The following is an 18,379-nucleotide window of genomic DNA, read 5'->3' as shown; positions in this document are numbered from 1 at the left end:
CGAAGTGACCCAGCCCCGAGTTGAGACCTCAGTGAACCAGAACAGAACTGACCCGGTTAACGCGGAAGTTTCGTTCTTAACAAATGTTCCACGTGTATTCTAAATATGAGTTGCTGCAGGAAAAGAGCGCTTACCCCGTCCTACCGCAACCCTACGTAAAGGCGTGCTTTATTCCACAAACGTACCTTGAAGTCTGGGTTTTTGCTCTTGTCCACACAGGGGGAGACAAACATTGGCCGCCCCTCAACGGTCTGCCGATCCAGCTCCAGGGCCCGCAGGGCCACCGCCTCCTCTTTAAACTCGACGTAGCAGTAGCCCCGGAAGTCGCCGCGGTTGCTATAGATGGGGCGGACCTCGACCACATCCCCGCAGGCCTCGAAGAGCGGCCGGAGCGTGGCGGCAGGCTCCTGCAGGCCATAGGGCAGGTTGCTGACGAACACGGTGACGCCGTCCTTGCTGCTGTCGTGCAGCACCCTGGGCACATCCCTCCTTCGGGTGGCCGCCCGCTGCTCCTTCTGCTCAGAGGGAGGCTCTGCGGCCGCAGGGGCGCTGCTCCCAGAGAGGCCCGGGTCGGCTTCTGGGCCCAGCTCAGCTTCCCCAGTGGGAGGAACGCTGTTCTCCACCCTCCTGCGCTTGGAAGGCTGCTCTACAATAGGTCGGGAGAAAAGCAGTGACTATTAGTTAACTAACCCCTTCCTGTCAGTGTAAGCGGAGCAGCTGGCAGGGAAAGGGCTCTTCCCCCCTATACACCCCGCCCCCCACCGCCCTCTGCCAGGTCTCTCTTGACCCGCCCGACTCACCCCACTCCCTTCTGGGCCCCAGTTAACATTCGTGTGAGGGGACGAACTCAGGTGCAAGTGATAACCTAAGTCCTCATCGGCCACGCTTAATCATATGAGAGGTCAGTGGGTCTCCAAGTTGGGCTGGCAAATCCCAAGGACCCCCATCCTAGACAGCCCAGGGCAGCAAGGGGAGGATAGAGCCTGGGGACCGCGTGTAAACAAGCACCTCCGGTGACACTGAAGTATGTGCTCCCCGGGGCACGCCTGGAAGCAGTGCAAAGTGGTGCTACAGTTCCTACCCACGTTCACGATTGTCTTCTGTCCTTCAACAGAACTTAACATTATACTCCAACCCACTCTTCCCACTGCCTCCAGGGGGACAATACTGAAACCCAACTGGTGAGGGTCCCCTGCTTCCAGACCTTCCCATCAGTTTCCCACTGCCTTCCCGATGGAGCCTGACCGTGGCACGCTGCACTCCAGGGCACTCTGACTGGGCCTGCTGGCCTGCCTGCTGCCCCAGCCTCACCCACCCCACCACCCAGCCCTCTGCCATGCATCAGGGCCCAAAGCCAGACACTTGCTGCTCGGAGAAAATGCCAGGCTGTTTTGTGCCCTGTGCTTTGCTGACCCTGGCTGGCTAGCCCCTTCCCTTCTTTCTCACACTCCTCCCCCAGATGCCAAGGTGCAGCATCACTTCCCCACAAAGTCTTTCCTGCAGGGCCCCTAGTGTATTCCCTGGCCTCCACCATGATTCACACCTACATCTCCCCAAGTCCCTATTACACATCACTGCGGTCACAGGTCGCGTTTGCCTTCCCCTGCTAAACCAGAAGCCCCAAAGCGCGGTGAGCTACCCACGATCATTTCTGAAGGCCCCAAAAAGACTCGGGGAGAAATTCTTAGTCAACTGAACAATGACTCCATTACTATTTCCCTCTGGTTGACAACTCTGAACTAGAAAAATGTTTAGTGTCCTTTAGTGTCTAGAGACAATTCTTTACCTTGACTGGTTTTGCTGAAACAAATCTGACCCACACCTGCCCACGCCTGAAATGGCAGGGGTGACAAACACTGGCTGGAAAATTCTACCTGTCAAAACCATCAGGTGGGGACAAGTAAGGCTGGTGTCACTGCAGGGCCCGGCGGTGGTGCGGGGCGCCAGGGCCTGAGGATAAGGCAGTGTCCATGCTCGGGGAGTGACGGGACAGGGTGGGGTGTGGGAGCCCACGGAGGGAGAGGAGGCACCACTCAGGAAAAGGGCAGTGGTGTCAGCAACAGGGTAGGGAGCGAAGCCCAGGGAGTGCAGGCAGGGGTGTGTCTGGCACAGGGCCTTGGAGTCAAGCTGGGGAAGACGGCACCCACGTAGAGGGCAGGCAGGGACAGGGAGGGTGGTGGGCACCTTGCAAGCAACTTATTCTCAAATGCAAGAAGGTTCTCCGTGCTGCTCTGCGCCCTGTCTGGAGCTCCGGGATGTCCCAGGTGACGTCCGACCAGGCCTCACCTTCCTCATCGTCGCCCCACTCTTTTTCATCATCCTCATCAGCTTTGCTCTTGTCCGAGCCTCTGGTCTTCTTCTTCTTTTTCAACGCTTTCTTCTCTGCCCGGGCCCTCTTCCGTTGTTCAACCTTTTCTTCCTCTTGCTGGGCGAGGGCTGCTTCCTTCTCTGCAGCCTGGAAAATCGGGATATGACGCATCACTGTACGTGGCGATTACATGAAGTCTACTGACTCGTGATGGAAGAGGTGGGAGCACAGGGAGGATGGCCACCGCCCGGGAGAAGGGAGGCGACCAGGAAGAGGACGAGGAGGAGGGCTGCTCCCAACCTCCCCAGCCTCTTTAGGCTTCTTGGGAGCCGCATCTCAAGTCTACGGTATGTCTCACAACATCCCCATGAATGACTCACCAAAAGAAAGGAAAAAAAATCTATGAAACTGAGGCCCTGATTTATTTGGGGGTGTTCATGCTCCAATCGCTAGGCTAAGTATGTCAGGCTCCTTTTTTAGCTTCTTCGTCTATTCCAATAACCTTTAGGGCCAAAATTCCTGTTTTGGATTTGTATCTATCGTTGGGGCTAAAGTTTTAAGCCGATCTAAAAAGACAGGCTTAAATGTTGATTCAAACATTTCATAGTTAATACTCTGAGTAAAAGACATTTCTCAGGACGACCCCAAAGGTTCTGACAAGGAACATTCATACCAAACACAGTCAAAATAGTTTTCAGAGGTTCAAAGACTTGAAATAAAGAGCATCGTTACCTTAATTCTCTGCTCATTAACGCGAGCCAGTCGAGTTTCGGTTTTCTGAACAGCTATATCCCAATCTTCTAAAGTACCTTGAGAGGAAGAGAAGCAAACTTTCACTTCTTCAGATTTTGAAGGATATAATAATAATATAAAATTTTCTCACTGTCCCGCACCTCCAGAAGAAAGCTCTTCCATCGAACAGTAGCAACTGGAGAACCGGCTCCCCGTTTAAGAAGATTTCATTAGTATAGGTTTCAAGTTTCAGAATTCAAATAGTCCTTCCAGGTGTGTTTAGAACATCCGTTCTCTTTTAGAAAAGAGACTTGAAAACCAGAATAGGTTCTATTATGGGCTCTCTGTGGCAAAGATTATGAAAACATTCTAATGCAAAAGGTACAAGACACCTGTACTAAGACCGAAAGATTTTAAGAGCTCCTCAAATGAGAAATGCTGGGGTGTTTTCTTACTGTTGTTGCTGTTTGGGTGTCTATCTCCAGTTCTGAGGGGTTCATACCCCGAAATCCAGACTAACGCCCATGGAAACTCAACACTGAGGCTCTGAAATTCACAAGAGAGGCACACGTGACCAGGGAGCGCATTTCGCCGTGTGCCTCTCGGCGCTGTGCTGGAGCACAGTCTCTCCTGATTCCCAGGGAACCCTTGGCAACGCCTGCAGGTGGTTCTGGTGGTCAGGACTGGGGGCAGGAGAAGCGCTACTGGTACCTAGTGGGTAGAGGGAGGCCAGGGATGCCGCACACAACAGCCCCCACCAAAGAGAGCCTTGAGAGGCCTGCGCTAGAGCATCTTCACGGGCCCCCTGGCACGTGGAGTCTGAGGAGGGCTACAGGACTCGCCCCTCTCACTGGCGAGCACCGCGTGACGGTCGCATCAGAGAGGCCCCCTGAGGGGCTGAAGCCGTAAACACAGTCTGTCCTTAAGCCTACAGACCTGAAACCAAATGGCAAAAGGGACAGACCCCAAGCCAGAGGCCGCGCGCCGAGGTCCCCACCTTCTGTCCTCTCCATGGTGAGCAACACCTCACAGACGTGTTCTGGGTAGTCGCTGGTGCACTGGACGGCCCGGTGCAGAGCCTTCCTGCAGTGCTGAGTGTCACCGTGGGCCCTAAGGCGGAAAACACACAGTTGGGGACACCAGCACACAAAGCGGAAGGCGCAGAGGGAGGGCTGTCTTCACACAGCTACCATGCATCAAAGCCCACCGCTTCTGAGATGCCGTGCTCTTTGTGCTACTGATACTTTTAATGCTTTCTCCTTTTCCCAGAGAGCCCCCCTAGTCAAAAATGAAGGCTTTCTTCTAAGCCACTCTGTCCCTTAGCAAGTCAGTGCTAGTGGAACGCACTGGGGACAGTGGTCCTCAGCCAGGTGTTCTGCCTTTACTGCATTCACATGTGCAACACATGGGGCAATCCAAGAGCTGTGGGTGACTTGATGAAGTCCCTAGAGAAGTTCTAGGACACGGTCCCACTCGAGGGGAGAGACACTGACAGAGGGGACTGTCAGATTTCATGCCTAGAGTCAGATCTTCCTACACTGACATGGAAATATATACTGCTCATCAGGATAGTATATCTAAAACAACATTCTGTTCATCCCAGCAGTTATGAGATACTTATGTTCTCATTTCTGTTTTAAAATTTTTTATAAATATACATAAACATTGTAAATACATATTAGGACACTCAGAAAAAATTTAGAGCAGCAGTTCAGACCCCTGAGGGTCTCTAAGACCCTTTCAGGAGGTCTGCAAAGTCAAAACTACTTTCATAATAATACCAAAACATTTACTGGACTTTTTCCACTGTGTTGACATTTGCACTGAGAGTGCAAAAGCTACAGTGGCTCTTAGCACAAACCAAGGCAGTGCACAGCTCGTTAATATTCTGTGCGACAAATGGGATGCACACATCAAAGCACCTCTTTATACCCAAGTACAGTGGCTGTAGCAAAGAAATAATGGGCTACTGTTTGAGTTGCAAGCTGGACTAGTTACTTTTTTTCATGGAACATCATTTTCACTTGAGAGAACAGCTGAGTGACAAAAACTATGGTGATTCAGACCTGGGTATTTGCTAGACATTTTCAAAAATTAACGAAGTGAGGCTATAAGTTCAAGGAAAACCACTTAAGAGTTTTTGTTGATGGTGATAAGACTGGAGCTTTCAAGTGAAAATTAGAGCTTTGGAAAATTTGTATCTGTAGAGCTTTGGAAAATTTGTATCTGTCACCGTGAGTCTGACAGCTTCCTACTTGTAAGGCTTTTCTACAAAGATCAGTGCAGATATAACAAATGGGATAATGAAACGCATCAATATTTGGAAGAGCTGCAGGACTTAATGAGTCAGCATTTTCCACACACACAACGCATGTCACAGAATCATGCGTGCGTAAAAGGTCTGCTCAGTGCAAAACAGACCAATGGATATTAATGCAACAGAGTGAAAAATTCATTGATATGGCTTCAGATTCCAGAATGCAAATGACTATGACTTGTTAATAAATTTTGCTGTAGTGTGAAAGAAGAATATCTGCAATTATCTGAAAAATATCCCCTTCTCTTTCCTAACCTCTTATTTGTGTGAGGCCAAATTTCCTTCATCTTCAATGAAAACGTCACAACAGAGGGGACGCAGAAGCAGACGTGAGAATCGAGCTGTCTGCTACTGAGCCAGACTAAAGATACTTACAAAAGTATAAAACCAGCCCACGTTCTCACTGCATTATTTTGGAGTTTGGAAAGCAGCCCTTTCTCATAAAAATGTTAAATGTAATGAATTTATTGTGAATTTTAAATGAATATTTTTTAATTTCTCGGTTTTATTTTCTAACATGGTAAAAACATTAATAAATATACCTCACATAAACAAAAGCTTTTGAGGGGGTCCTCAAATTTTAAGAGTGTAAAGGGGGTCCTGAGACCAAAACATTTGAGAACCGCTGATCTAGAGGAATATTCAAGAAGTTTTAACAGTGATCTTCTCTGGGGAAGGATTTTAAGACTTTCACTTTCTTTCTCACATTTTTTTAAATGTTCAATTTTAACTTGAGCACATAACTATTTTTTTTTTTTTTTTTTTTTTTTGCGGTACGCGGACCTCTCACTGCTGTGGCCTCTCCCGCTGCGGAGCACAGGCTCCGGACGTGCAGGCTCAGCGGCCATGGCTCACGGGCCCAGCCCTCCGTGGCATGTGGGATCTTCCCGGACCGGGGCACGAACCCGTGGTCCCCTGCATCGGCAGGCGGACTCTCAACCACTGCGCCACCAGGGAAGCCCACATACTATTTTTTAAATCAGGGATAAAAAACCAAAATGTTCAGAACAGAAAAAAGATGTATTTATAGACATGCAATGTCCAAGATATACTGAATTTAAAAGCTGGTCATATTCTTTATACCTTCTCCATGTTATAAACATTATTTAAAATAATTTTAGAGGTTTAGAAAATGTACTATAACTGCATCATCATTTCTTAAAAATTTAAGCATAGGAAAGTCTCAAAGAACATACCCAAACCATTAACTAATGGTGGTTGTATGAGGGCCTGTCACTGCAAAAAAACCTGGGTTTTTTCCTCTCTGCTTTTTAGTATTTCCTACTTTTATAGACAACGCAATTACAAAAAATAAACAGCTCCCCCGAAAGTCAAATAAAACATTCATGTCCAAAAATCAAAACAAACCAAAATAAATTGAAAGTAATGAATTATACTCCAATAAAGATGTTAAAAAAAAAAAAAAGTAATGCATGGCTCTAAGAGCCCAGGCACAGAATATTATCTTTGGTTCTCTGTAGCCCTGTCCCATAAACCCCCGCCACCGAGGAGAGACAGGAAGATAAAGAGAAGCAGTGTACTGCAAGCAGGCCCAGGCTGCATAGGCAGGGGGCGTGCGGGTCACATCTGACAAGCACCGCCCCCAATCCCGGCCGGTTACCTTTCCAGGTTGTAATACTCAAGCCACATGTTGGCATACTTGGCGTTCCCTTTGGTCATGATGCTGTCCCAGAGCTCCCGGGCTTTCTGCATGTTATTGCACAGTCGAGCCTGCACGCATTAGCAGACTGAGTTAGGAGAGGACTCAGACCTTATGATGGTGACACTTGTTACAAAACACTTCAGACGCACATGGCTAAAAACCTCCCACCCCAAAACTATCAGCGTTACTTAACTCCCTGGACATTCATGGGCCACCCCCCACAATAACAGCCCAGCCCAAGCATGTCAGCCTTTTTGCAGCGACAAGCCTCAGGCTGCCTGCCCATGTTCACCTCGAGAACCACACTTGGGAGCCCACAGGCACTCACGACAGTACTGGCCAGGCGTTTTTTATTTTTAACGAGCTTAACTGTAAGTGTTTTATTTGAAGGGCAAGGCAGAGAAAGAAAGATGGATCGAGGAGCAGATGCCGGCTCTTAACTTCTGAGCCGCAGTTGCTGCATCGTTAACATGGTCTCCACACAACCATCCCACCCACCAACTACCTGATACCTGACTCTCCCCCAGAGGACAAAACGTTAGAATTTTACAATCCTACGAGCTGATTATGGGCAGGGTTCACGTCTTACTCACCTTGGGGTCCTTGGTTCAGCAATAACATTCAACTCATTTTATCCTCTGATTATTTGTGAAACTGTCTGTCTTCCACACTAGCTTAAAGCCTTACTAGCACAGGGACAGGGTTTATCTCATCCCCCGGCACACAGGGATAGGCCTGGCAAGCGGCTCATGCTGGGAACGTGCTCATCAATGGGGCACAGCGCGGGAAGGGAACACACAAGTGAGTGCCTGGCATTCAGACAGCCGCTGCGCAACTTTGAGCTGGGAGCTAGGATTCTCCCTAAGATAGAAACGAATGTGTGTCGAGCAAGGAAATAAACATGAATCCTTACAGGGCCTAGACCGTCACCTGGGATCCTGACTCAGCTTCGGTCACACTATCGGACAAAGGTCCCTCAAAGGGGGATGAAACTGACAATGTGTCAAGAACACTTACCTCAATCCGAGCCCAGTTCTGCATGATCAGGCAGCTTGGATCTCCACTCTCACTGAAACCTTGAAGAACAGAAGTAGACGAAATCAGAAAGTAATTGAGAGGCAAAGCGCCTCTGACTAAAAAGGTACACGGAGCAGAAGAGGCAGCACGAGCGGCCGCGGCGGGAGGCCCACTTACGCTCCTCCACCTCCTGCTTCAGGTACTCCAAGGCGCGGGCGAACGCAGACCGCAGCTCCTCCAGCTCTTTACTGGAGTCTGTGAGAAAGTGCAGAGAGGTTCGGCTCGAGGAAGCCACATGCCACGTCTGGTTTGTTCTTTTCAATCCTACACTGAAGCTCCCTGGCATCATGCTGGGGACACGGAAATAAAACTGCCAGGCCCTGCCCTCATCACACAGTGGGGGGAGGCAGATACAGGAAGACAGCACATCACAGACAGTACGAGGACAAAAGTGACACGGGCGCCATGTGCGGGACCACAGCAGAGGGGGTCTCCCCGAGCCGGCAGAATGGCTAAAAGCCCCCTGCATGAGGAAGCAAGCACCAATTAGGGGTGGGGGCGTGTGGTTCTGGTTGCCCATTTTTTTTTTTTTTTTCTTTTTTGAAGGAGGAGAGAGGAAGGCAGGGGATGCCATGGACGTTCAATGATTTAAAAGGAACGCAGCAGTCCCATGTAAAGAACTATTTAGGATACACAGAAGGGAGAGAAGGGAGAAATGAGACTAAAGAAGTTGGCAGGAGCCAGTGTAAACCATAAGGACCATTACTCTCTCCCTTTACAATACACAGCATGATTCGTTACAAACTGAAATAGCTAAAATTTCTGAGAAAAAAAAAGTTACCAATATCACTTGCCCCACCATGAGATATCTGGGCAACTGGGACATCCTACCAAAACACGTTAAGGAAAAACTCAGTTCTGATAGGAAACACATAAACTTCAATACCTTGTTTGAAATCGACCCTTCTCCTCAGGTAATCAAGGTACGCCTGCCAAATCTCCACGTAATCAGTGGCCTGGATGAAGCCAGCACTCAGAGCTTTCTCGAAGGTCACTGGAGTCGAAGAAAAAGCCAGGATTTGTTGCCAATTCAAAAAGAAGTTATCAAGATGATTATAAAAACTGCTACTGACTATAAAATTCCATATGGCTTAAATAGTAATAATGGGATGCAACAAAAGTGAAATGAGCTAGAGAGAAATGTTCAAAAGACAGGCTACTACAGTGGTGTACAAACTGTGTTCTAGGAAGGGCACAACCCACAAGATGCCCTGCATTAAAGTGCTCCAGGTCAAGTGAGTTGGTGAAAAGACCATGACTCCCTGGAAAATCACAATGAATATTAAGACGTTAAAAAGTTCTAATAAGTCAAAAAATACAACTACTTCATATCTCCCATTTAGAGCCCTTCTTGTCACTAATACCCAATATCCCAGAGTAACCGCCTGGGGAACGCTGATTTAATAACTTTTGTCACAGCTCAATGTTTCTGACTCGGGACAAAAAGCTTAGAAGTCTTCCCACAAAAACATCCGCACCCGAAATCACTCGATGATCAACTCCATGTCTTTCCATGGCCAAGAGGTACCGACTCCACAGGGCAACTGTCCACGGGCAGTTTCTAACAGCGCGACTGTGTACAGATAAAACCAAATCCTTTACTTTCAGCTGCCGATCCTATGATAAAGAATGCCAGAGTCAGGAGAGAAAATTTTATTGTTAAGACTTCACCATCCATGAGACATTCCCAGCACAACCGACAAAAGACATTTCCTTAATATGACTGGTTTCTTCAACAAAAAAATCACAAGGGGTTTTGCGGGAAAAGAGGAGAGAGGTGGAGAGGGGAACCTACAGATCAAAGAGCTTTAAGAGACACCAGCCAATCCTAATGTATGGATCTTGTTTAGATCCCGATTCAAATCTGTTATACATGCACAGTGAAATATTTACCATCAAAATGTGATTTCTGGATTTGCTTCAAAATAACATGGAAGGGAGGAAAATAGGTAAGGAACCTAGTAAGACTGTAGATGAAACTAGACTAGTGCCATTAATTAAGTGTTGAAGCTGAGTGATGGTTAACTGCAGTTTCATTTTACTAATGTGTCTACATTTATGTATTTACGTTTTTCCATGATAATAAGTTAAAAGAAAAATTAATATGTTATAAAGTCCACAATAGTAAGGCTATGCAAGAATTTTTTTACAGTTATCAGTTTAAAATAACTTAAAACACCAGGAGACTTCCTCAGTGAGTAAAGCAGAGAGAAGCAGCATGCAGCTAACTACTGGCACTCTTTCTGATTTTCTTTAAATGGAACCTAAATTGGTAAAAAATAAAGTGAGATTAGAACAGGTAGGTTATCTTACTAGGTACTGACTGTAACGAATCCATAAGTCTGGGACAAGGCAGTTCTCGACCAGAGCGCGCTCAAAGATCAGCTGAATGCGGGCGGGGTCTCCAATTTTCATCTCAAAATCGATGTATGCTTGATATTCAGCCAGCCTGGGTGCTTCGGCTTGCAACTGGGGCAAAGGAGAATGGCAGTGAAATTGCAATGAGCTATGTGACACTGTCAGAGAGCACACACAGCTCCGTAGTAAATTTTGGTGAGAACGGCCACACCAAGATAAGAATCACCAATCCCCACTCTCAGAACCTCTGCATATCAGGTCTATAAATTGATGAGCAGAAAGTGAATCCAAAGTGCCTCTTCATGGCAACAGTTACAAAGGCTCCGTAAACCCTTTTTAAACTCCATCCCCAGACCACAGGGAATTTAAATCTCCCATCAATCAGGAACTGAATGAAAGAGAAACATCTTTGCCAATGACCACTGCTAACCATCCTTTCAAAACAGATATCACTTTCTGGGCCTACTGAGTGGGGTGAATGCAACCATACCAGAGTTACTTGGTGCCCTGTGCTATTTCAGGTTCGTCACTCCAAATACCAGCTCCTGCCAGAGTACAGGTATATGCAGGAGATGGAGGAGGCTATGCTCAATGTTTACTGATCCAAAGGCATACAATTAAAATTCTTTTTAAACAAAATCCTCTTATTCAACTTGTTTTCTCCTCAGCCACACTCTGCTGAAGGTCAAAACAAAATTCAACTGCCTGAGGATTTCATGAATGAAGCTTTGTGAAATGCAACTAAATACCAATCATTTACATGTGAAAAAGGGAGAGGGAGCACATGCAGACCAGAGAGAGAGCACGCATGCTCTGAACTTAGAAAGATGATATTGGAGAGACTCAGTTTCTACTAATAATGACAAAATCAGTTACCCAGACACACTGTGCCACTGAAAATACTAGATTAAATATTAAAAAAAAGCTTCTTGCAAATCAACAACAAACTGGCCAAGAAACAAGAAATACTGCAAACAAAATCTAAGTGAAAGTGGTTAAGCTAAGGGAAGGTTAAGCTTTTGCCAGTTTAAGAGATAATATTAAGAATTTGATCTTGGGACCTCCCTGGTGGCACAGTGGTTAAGAATCCACCTGCCAATACATGGGACACGGGTTCGAGCCCTGGTCCGGGAAGATCCCACATGCCGTGGAGCAACTAATCCCATGCACCGCAACTACTGAGCCTGAGCTCTAGAGCTCGCAAGCCACAACTACTGAAGCCTGCACACCTAGAGCCCGTGCTCCGCAACAAGAGAAGCCACCACAATGAGAAGCCCACGCACTGCAAGGAAGAGTAGCCCCCGCTCGCCACAACTAGAGAAAGGCCGTGCGCAGCAACAAAGACTCAACACAGCCAAAAATAAAATAAATAAATAAATAAATTTAAAGAATTTGATCTTTACAATAATCGTAGGAAGCAGCTATCATTTCTATAACCATCTTACATTCAAGGCAACTGAGTCACAAGGAGGCTAAGTACTAGCCCAGAGATAAAATTCAGACTTGAGGCAGCCCATCTCTCAGAGCCTGTGTTCTCACTCACCAGGCCATGAAAGATACCAGAAACAGAGCCAAGAAGCCCAACAAACCTCAAGCAGGATAAATACAAAATAATCCACATCTGGACCCACTGCAGTGAAACTGCCAGACAGCAAACCAAACCAGTGAGACCTTACAAGTGGCCACAGAACAAACAAGGCTTTCCTTCCAAGAAGCAAGAGTCAGACAGCTGACTCAGCAGCACGACAGAAGCCGGAAGACAAAAAGATATATTTAACTGCCGAGAGAAGAGAACTGTCAGCCTAGAATTCTGTATCCTGAGAAATTAACTCTCAAGGAGAGCAAAGTAAGGACCTTTTTTTTTTTTTTTTTGCTGTACGCGGGCCTCTCACTGTTGTGGCCTCTCCCGTTGCGGAGCACAAGCTCCGGACGCGCAGGCTCAGCGGCCATGGTTCACGGGCCCAGCCGCTCCGCAGCATGTGGGATCTTCCCGGACCGGGGCACGAACCCATGTCCCCTGCATCGGCAGGCAGACTCTCAACCACTGCACCACCAGGGAAGCCCCGTAAGGACCTTTTAAAACAAACAAAAACTGAGAAAATCTGTTACAAGCAAATATCCAGTGCAGGAGATGCTAAAGGGCAGACTTTAAGCAAAAGAAAAGTGATTGCAGGTGAAAGATCTATGACGTGAGAAGAAAGAGCAAAGAAAATGGGAAATGCATGCAATAAATGTAAACAAACTGGAACTGCAAAATGCAGCATTAATAACGATGCCTGTGGGTCAACTAAAAGACAAGAAATACAAGAAAACAAAGCATAAGTCTGAGGGGTGGTAAATGAAGTTAAAAGTATTCTAAGACCAAGAAAGGGGAATAAATGCCATTTACAAATAATATTGTGTGTGTATTGTCAACACATAAAATCTCCCCAAATCTATAAATTATTAATAAGGATTGAGCAAGTTTGATTAAAAGATTAATATTAAAAAATTGCATTTTATATACCAGGAACAAACAACTAGAAAAGGAAATCTTTAAAAAGATACCATTTATAATAGCATCAAAAAAAAACTTAGAAATACATCTAAAAATGTGTTCAAGACACTGGATAAATTTATAAAACTTTATAGACAAGACTTAAATAGCAGAGGTCTATACCATGTTCACAGATTGGAAGATTCAATATTTAAAAGATATAAATTCTTCCCCAAATTGATCTACAGATTCAATGCAATTCCAATCAAAAATTCAAGGGAATTCCCTGGCAGTCCAGTGGTTAGAACTCCATGCTCTCACTGCCAAGGGCCCGGGTCCGATCCCTGGTCAGGGAACTAAGATCCTGCATGTGGTGCAGTGTAGGAAAAAAAAAAAAAAAAAATCAAGTTTTTGTTTGTTTGTTTGTTTGTTTTAGTAGAACTTGACAAGCTGATTCTCTATTTAATGGAAGTACTAAGAGCTAAAGAACGCCAGGACCCTCTTGAAGGAGAACAACATGGATGGGACTCATGCTACCAAAGATCGAAACTTAATTATAAAACTATCGTCATTATGGCAGTGTAATATAAACCAGTGGGGCAGAACAGAGAGCCCAGAAATAGACCCACACAGAAATGGAAAGCTAACCCATGACAGATGTGGGGCAGCATATGAGTGAGGGTGGATGGAATTATCAAAGTCAGCACTGGAACAATTGTTTCTCCATATGGAAAAACGAAACTGGACCCTGCCTCAGACCATACCCGAACATCCATTCCAGAAGAAAACCTAAAGATGAACGACAAAATATAAACTTTCAGAAGAAAAACAGAATGAAGTATATTAGTGACCTCGGAGTATGGAGAGATTTATTAAGCACAAACCCTAAGGGAAAGAATGACAAATCCAATTAGATTAAAATTAAGAATTGGTCTTCAGGGCTTCCCTGGTGGCACAGTGGTTGAGAGTCCGCCTGCCAATACAGGGGACACGGGTTCGTGCCCCGGCCCAGGAGGATCCCACATGCCGTGGAGCGGCGGGGCCCGTGAGCCATGGCCGCTGAGCCTGCACGTCCAGAGCCTGTGCTCCGCAGCGGGAGAGGCCACAACAGTGAGAGGCCCGCGTACAGCAAAAAAAAAAAAAAAGGAAAAGACAAGCCACAAACTTGGGAGGAAAAAACTGTAATACATACAACCAAAAGTATGGATTAAGACCCAGGACTCCTACAAATCAATTAGAAAAAAGACAAACCAAAAAAAAATGAGCCAAAGACTTTAACAGGTACTTCAAAGAAAAAAAATTTTTAAGGAAATCTGAATGGCCAATAGGTGTGAAAAGATGCTCAACGTCATTAGTTATGAGGGAAGTACAAATTAAAACTATAATTTCAGATCCATCAGATTGCCTAAAATTTAAGTATGTCAATACCCCAGGTTGGCAGAACAATGAGAACTCTCAGATACTGCAGGCGGGAGTAGCAACTGATAGCCTGGAAAACAGTTCAGCATCACCCTAGGACCCAGCAATTCCATTCTGACGTAATGGAATGAAACTCTTTTTCATGTGTACCAAGAGATACGTCCAAGAACAGTCAGAGCAGAACTACTCCTCCTAGCAAAACACTGGAAACAACCCAACCACCTAAGAACACAGATAAATAAATTGTTTATACACAGACAACTTTACAGCAGTGTAAACAAATGGACTAAAACTATACTTATCAACATGAGTAAAACCCAAAAAACATGTTGAAAGAAAATATACAGCATGATTCCATTATATAGAAGTTCAAAAACAAGCAAAATTAAACCATATATTAATTAAGGATACGTTCATAGGTTGTAAAACTATAAAGAAAAGCAAGGGAATGATTATCACAAAAGTCAGGAAAGTGATTACCTCTCGGGAGAGGGAAGAGGAGGCTATCGGAGAGGGGCACATAGGAGACTTCTAAGGTACTGGCAATGCTCTATTTCTTAACCTGGGTGGTGGGTACATGGATGTTCACTTTATTATTAGGATGTAAACTGAATGTACACATTTATACACTCTATAGTATATTTCACAATAAAACAAATGTTAAAGATACTGTTTTACTTGCAACTATCAATTAGGGAAAAGTTTGTAGAGAGACGTTTACTGTAAAAGAGACGAACACTTACCAGTGTTTCTTCATAGGGTTTATATTTCTCCAACTGCTGTAGTGCTTTGTTATAGTTCTGAATTACTGACTCTGGTATGGGGTCTTCTGACCATTCTTCATACTCTGCAAACGTTGCCTCCATATCTATTGAGAGATGGATTCAGCCCATGGGTCTTGCCATTGGGTTTTATCAACTCAAACACAGAGTAAACCCTGAGACTCAGATGCCACTGGCCCCTCCCACATCTGTGGCCACAGGGCTCTTACTGATGGAATCCTGAGCTCTTCTGCTGAGCCCTGACTTGGTCTTAGACTCTGTCTCAAAGCACCATCCTGGGCAGCCCTACCACCTAGTTAATCAATCAGAGTAAATGAAACTAATAGCAACGCTCTAACCACACTTACCTACTGCTCCCTATGTTCTAACACTTCACATCCATCACCTCATTCGATCCTCACCACTCTACGAGGGAGGTTCTACCATGATTCCCACTTTGCAGTTCAGGAAACGTAAGCAGAGGGTTACATCAACTGGCCACAGTTAACAGGAGAACAAGGCTTTGAACCCAGGCAGTCTGACTCAAGTTCATGCTCTGCTCACCAAGCTGTACTGCCTCACACTGGTATGTGAGATTAAACATAGAAGCCAGCTCAGCTCTAGCCTTTTCTGCTTGTCACCCAAAGATTCAACTGGAGAGCCACTTCATAATTTGTCAAATCCAATCCAAATAAAGCAGGAAGTAAAAAGAAATAACACCTGGGCTCAAGTAAAGTTGGCCAGAGGGGGTTTCCCTGGTGGCGCAGTGGTTGAGAGTCCGCCTGCCGATGCAGGGGACACGGGTTCGTGCCCTGGTCCGGGAAGATCCCACATGCCGCCGAGCGGGTGGGCCCGTGAGCCATGGCCGCTGAGCCTGCACGTCTGGAGCCTGTGCTCCGCAATGGGAGAGGCCACAACAGTGAGAGGCCCGCGTACCGCAAAAAAAAAAAAAAAAAAGTTGGCCAGAGGTTCTGAGGGTGTGCAACGCATAACCGCACCTGGGGAACAAACAAGATGGCAGCACCCAATTCTTCCCATGCTCATAAGTCCTCCCAGCGCTGCTCATGTTCAAGCTCAAAGGCTTGGCTTGCCAAAATATGTTCACACAAAAGGAGACTCCTTCCCAAGTCCCAAGAAATTCAGATAGGAACACTTCCAATCGACTGCGCTCCTGGGCCACCAGCTCACCTCCACAGGAGGAGGATATTAGCCCACCTACAAGCCCCACACTGTTATGGAGGTTACTTCTGAAGAGAAAATGCTCATAATGGAGCTCTTACTCAATAAAGTTCCCCCAGAAAACACAGGGAGTCAGTTTCCCTATTCCTTTCAGAGACCCTCTCTCTGCCTCCCTGACAATGTCTTAATACAGGAAACTAGGGGTCAGGAAGTCTGCTTCTAGTCCTGCCCCTGACCCTCGTAACCCACTTGAGCATGAACAATTCAAGATATGTTTTTCCCCAGGGCCCTGTCCACAGTGATACTGTCCAAGGAGAATACGAACACCAGCCATGTTCACCTCACGAGATGCTGGGAAAGGCCTAATCACGTGACATGCTCCAAAGCATTCTAAGAACGACGAAGGACTGGCTGTGGATGGGTCACTTTCTCTTACCGTAGAGTGGGATCGCCAACTGTCGCCGGAAGAGACTGTGGACTTTCTCCAGCTGTGAATCAAAGGTTTGTTCCCGGTCAAAAGGGGAAAGGAAGCCAGCTATGGGCTAAAGAAGCAAATTCGTAGTAAATGACAAACTCTGGTTCTTCCTACTTCAAAAAAATATTTCAGCACATCTTTAGTTCACACTAAAAAAATTCATAGGACCTCTCATACACGAGGTATTGTGCCAAATGCTGCACGAGGCTCAAAAGTGAATGTTTTCCCTAGCAAGTGTTTATGAGGGGAGAGCAAGAAGGAATCCAAGAACGCAAGAGGGAAGAGATATGGGAACATATGTATATGTATAACTGATTCACTTTGTTATAAAGCAGAAACTAGCACACCATTGTAAAGAAATTATACCCCAATAAAGATGTTAAAAAAAAAAAAGAAATGTACCCAAATGACTACAACAAGATACAGCATAAGCATCACAAAAGCGAAGCGTCACAAGTATCAAAGGATGGCGGCTTGCTTCAAGCTGGTTTTCAGGGCTGCATTTGTCATTATGAAGGGAGGGAATCAAGGAGAGGCTCCTGGAGGAGCTGGCACCAGGGATGCTCCTACAGGCTCTCCGGAGCTGGCGAGAGAGGAAAACAGACTCCCAGATGAAGGGAGGTCAAGAGTACAAGTACAGTGGCCGGAAAGTGCATGAACACCGAGGGGAGCGTGGGAGCAGACTCCACGTGGGGTCACGACTGACACTCGAGACAGCTGCACGTGTCAGCCAGAGGCTCAGTCCCAACGCCTTAGTCCAGGGAAGGGGAGAGCACCACCGCACATTTCTCAACAGGGACACAATCAGGACGGGACTGGGCTACTTTAACCACAGTGATCTAACTTAAGGACAGGGCTCCACGGTGTACCAACAACTTTGTGGTCACACACAGAGTGAAAAGAGACACTAGGGAGGGGACTGTAAAATTCTATAAATCATAGTCTAGTCTAAAAAACGCAATTATGATGGGATCAAATCTCTCAGTTACTATGGGACATGATGTATATATACATATATATGTACACATACATATGTATACACACACACATATAAAATCTTTTTTTTGGAATGACTTCGTTATCCTTGTACTCTCACCTGAAACCAGTAACTAAAACAAGAGTATGTTTAAATATCAGGAAAAAATTGTAGGGTCATCTGTTTTTTAGTCAAAGAAGACATTCTTGCTACTCCACAAAGACTCGTGATTTTATTTACTGCCCACCCACTAAGTGACAGGCAAAGACCGTTTTGTTAACTATGTTTCCCCAAGACCACTTACGAGGACAGCCCTGGGTGGCCAAGGCAAGCACTGGTCACTCACCCGGGCAGCTTCCACGATGGCACTTTCAAACTCCCGATAAGCCTCCCAGATGGCGAGTCCCTTGGTCATGTGTAACCCGACGGACGAGAGGGCCCTTTCAAACACAGAGCGGACTTTCTCAAGGCCACCTTTCTGACCAATCCCGCCGACTGAGTACTGGCCGTACTCTAGCCAAATGTTAGGACCTAAAAATGAGAAGTGTTCTATTAGTTCAGAATACGATATGCCCAAACATCAAAACTTTTGTTCTGATGAACAACAGAAGAAATGAGCCCACCAAAAGAGTACTCAT

General features: G+C 46.0%; 1 protein-coding gene across 2 annotated transcripts in view; it reads right to left on the bottom strand.

Moving 5' to 3' along the window:
• Positions 1-18,379, bottom strand: part of SART3 (spliceosome associated factor 3, U4/U6 recycling protein) — a 33,630-nt gene that overhangs the window by 3,119 nt on the left and 12,132 nt on the right. The window contains exons 4-16 of one of the 2 annotated variants that reach the window (XM_019950417.2): positions 18,088-18,272; positions 16,727-16,832; positions 15,094-15,218; positions 10,411-10,566; positions 9,576-9,714; positions 8,984-9,091; positions 8,215-8,292; positions 8,038-8,096; positions 6,979-7,088; positions 4,038-4,150; positions 3,041-3,117; positions 2,287-2,455; positions 186-646 (exon numbers count right to left, since the gene is read on the bottom strand). In XM_019950417.2, coding sequence (XP_019805976.1) covers positions 186-646; positions 2,287-2,455; positions 3,041-3,117; positions 4,038-4,150; positions 6,979-7,088; positions 8,038-8,096; positions 8,215-8,292; positions 8,984-9,091; positions 9,576-9,714; positions 10,411-10,566; positions 15,094-15,218; positions 16,727-16,832; positions 18,088-18,272 — 1,886 coding nt within the window. The remainder of the gene's footprint in view (positions 1-185; positions 647-2,286; positions 2,456-3,040; positions 3,118-4,037; positions 4,151-6,978; positions 7,089-8,037; positions 8,097-8,214; positions 8,293-8,983; positions 9,092-9,575; positions 9,715-10,410; positions 10,567-15,093; positions 15,219-16,726; positions 16,833-18,087; positions 18,273-18,379) is intronic. The other variant, XM_019950418.2, reaches the window with a different exon arrangement.

This window comes from Tursiops truncatus, chromosome 13, assembly GCF_011762595.2.
Source record: "Tursiops truncatus isolate mTurTru1 chromosome 13, mTurTru1.mat.Y, whole genome shotgun sequence".
NCBI classification, from domain to species: domain Eukaryota; kingdom Metazoa; phylum Chordata; class Mammalia; order Artiodactyla; family Delphinidae; genus Tursiops; species Tursiops truncatus.
The sequence above is the reverse complement of the archived record's forward strand: the minus strand, read 5'-3'. Positions and strand labels throughout refer to the sequence as shown.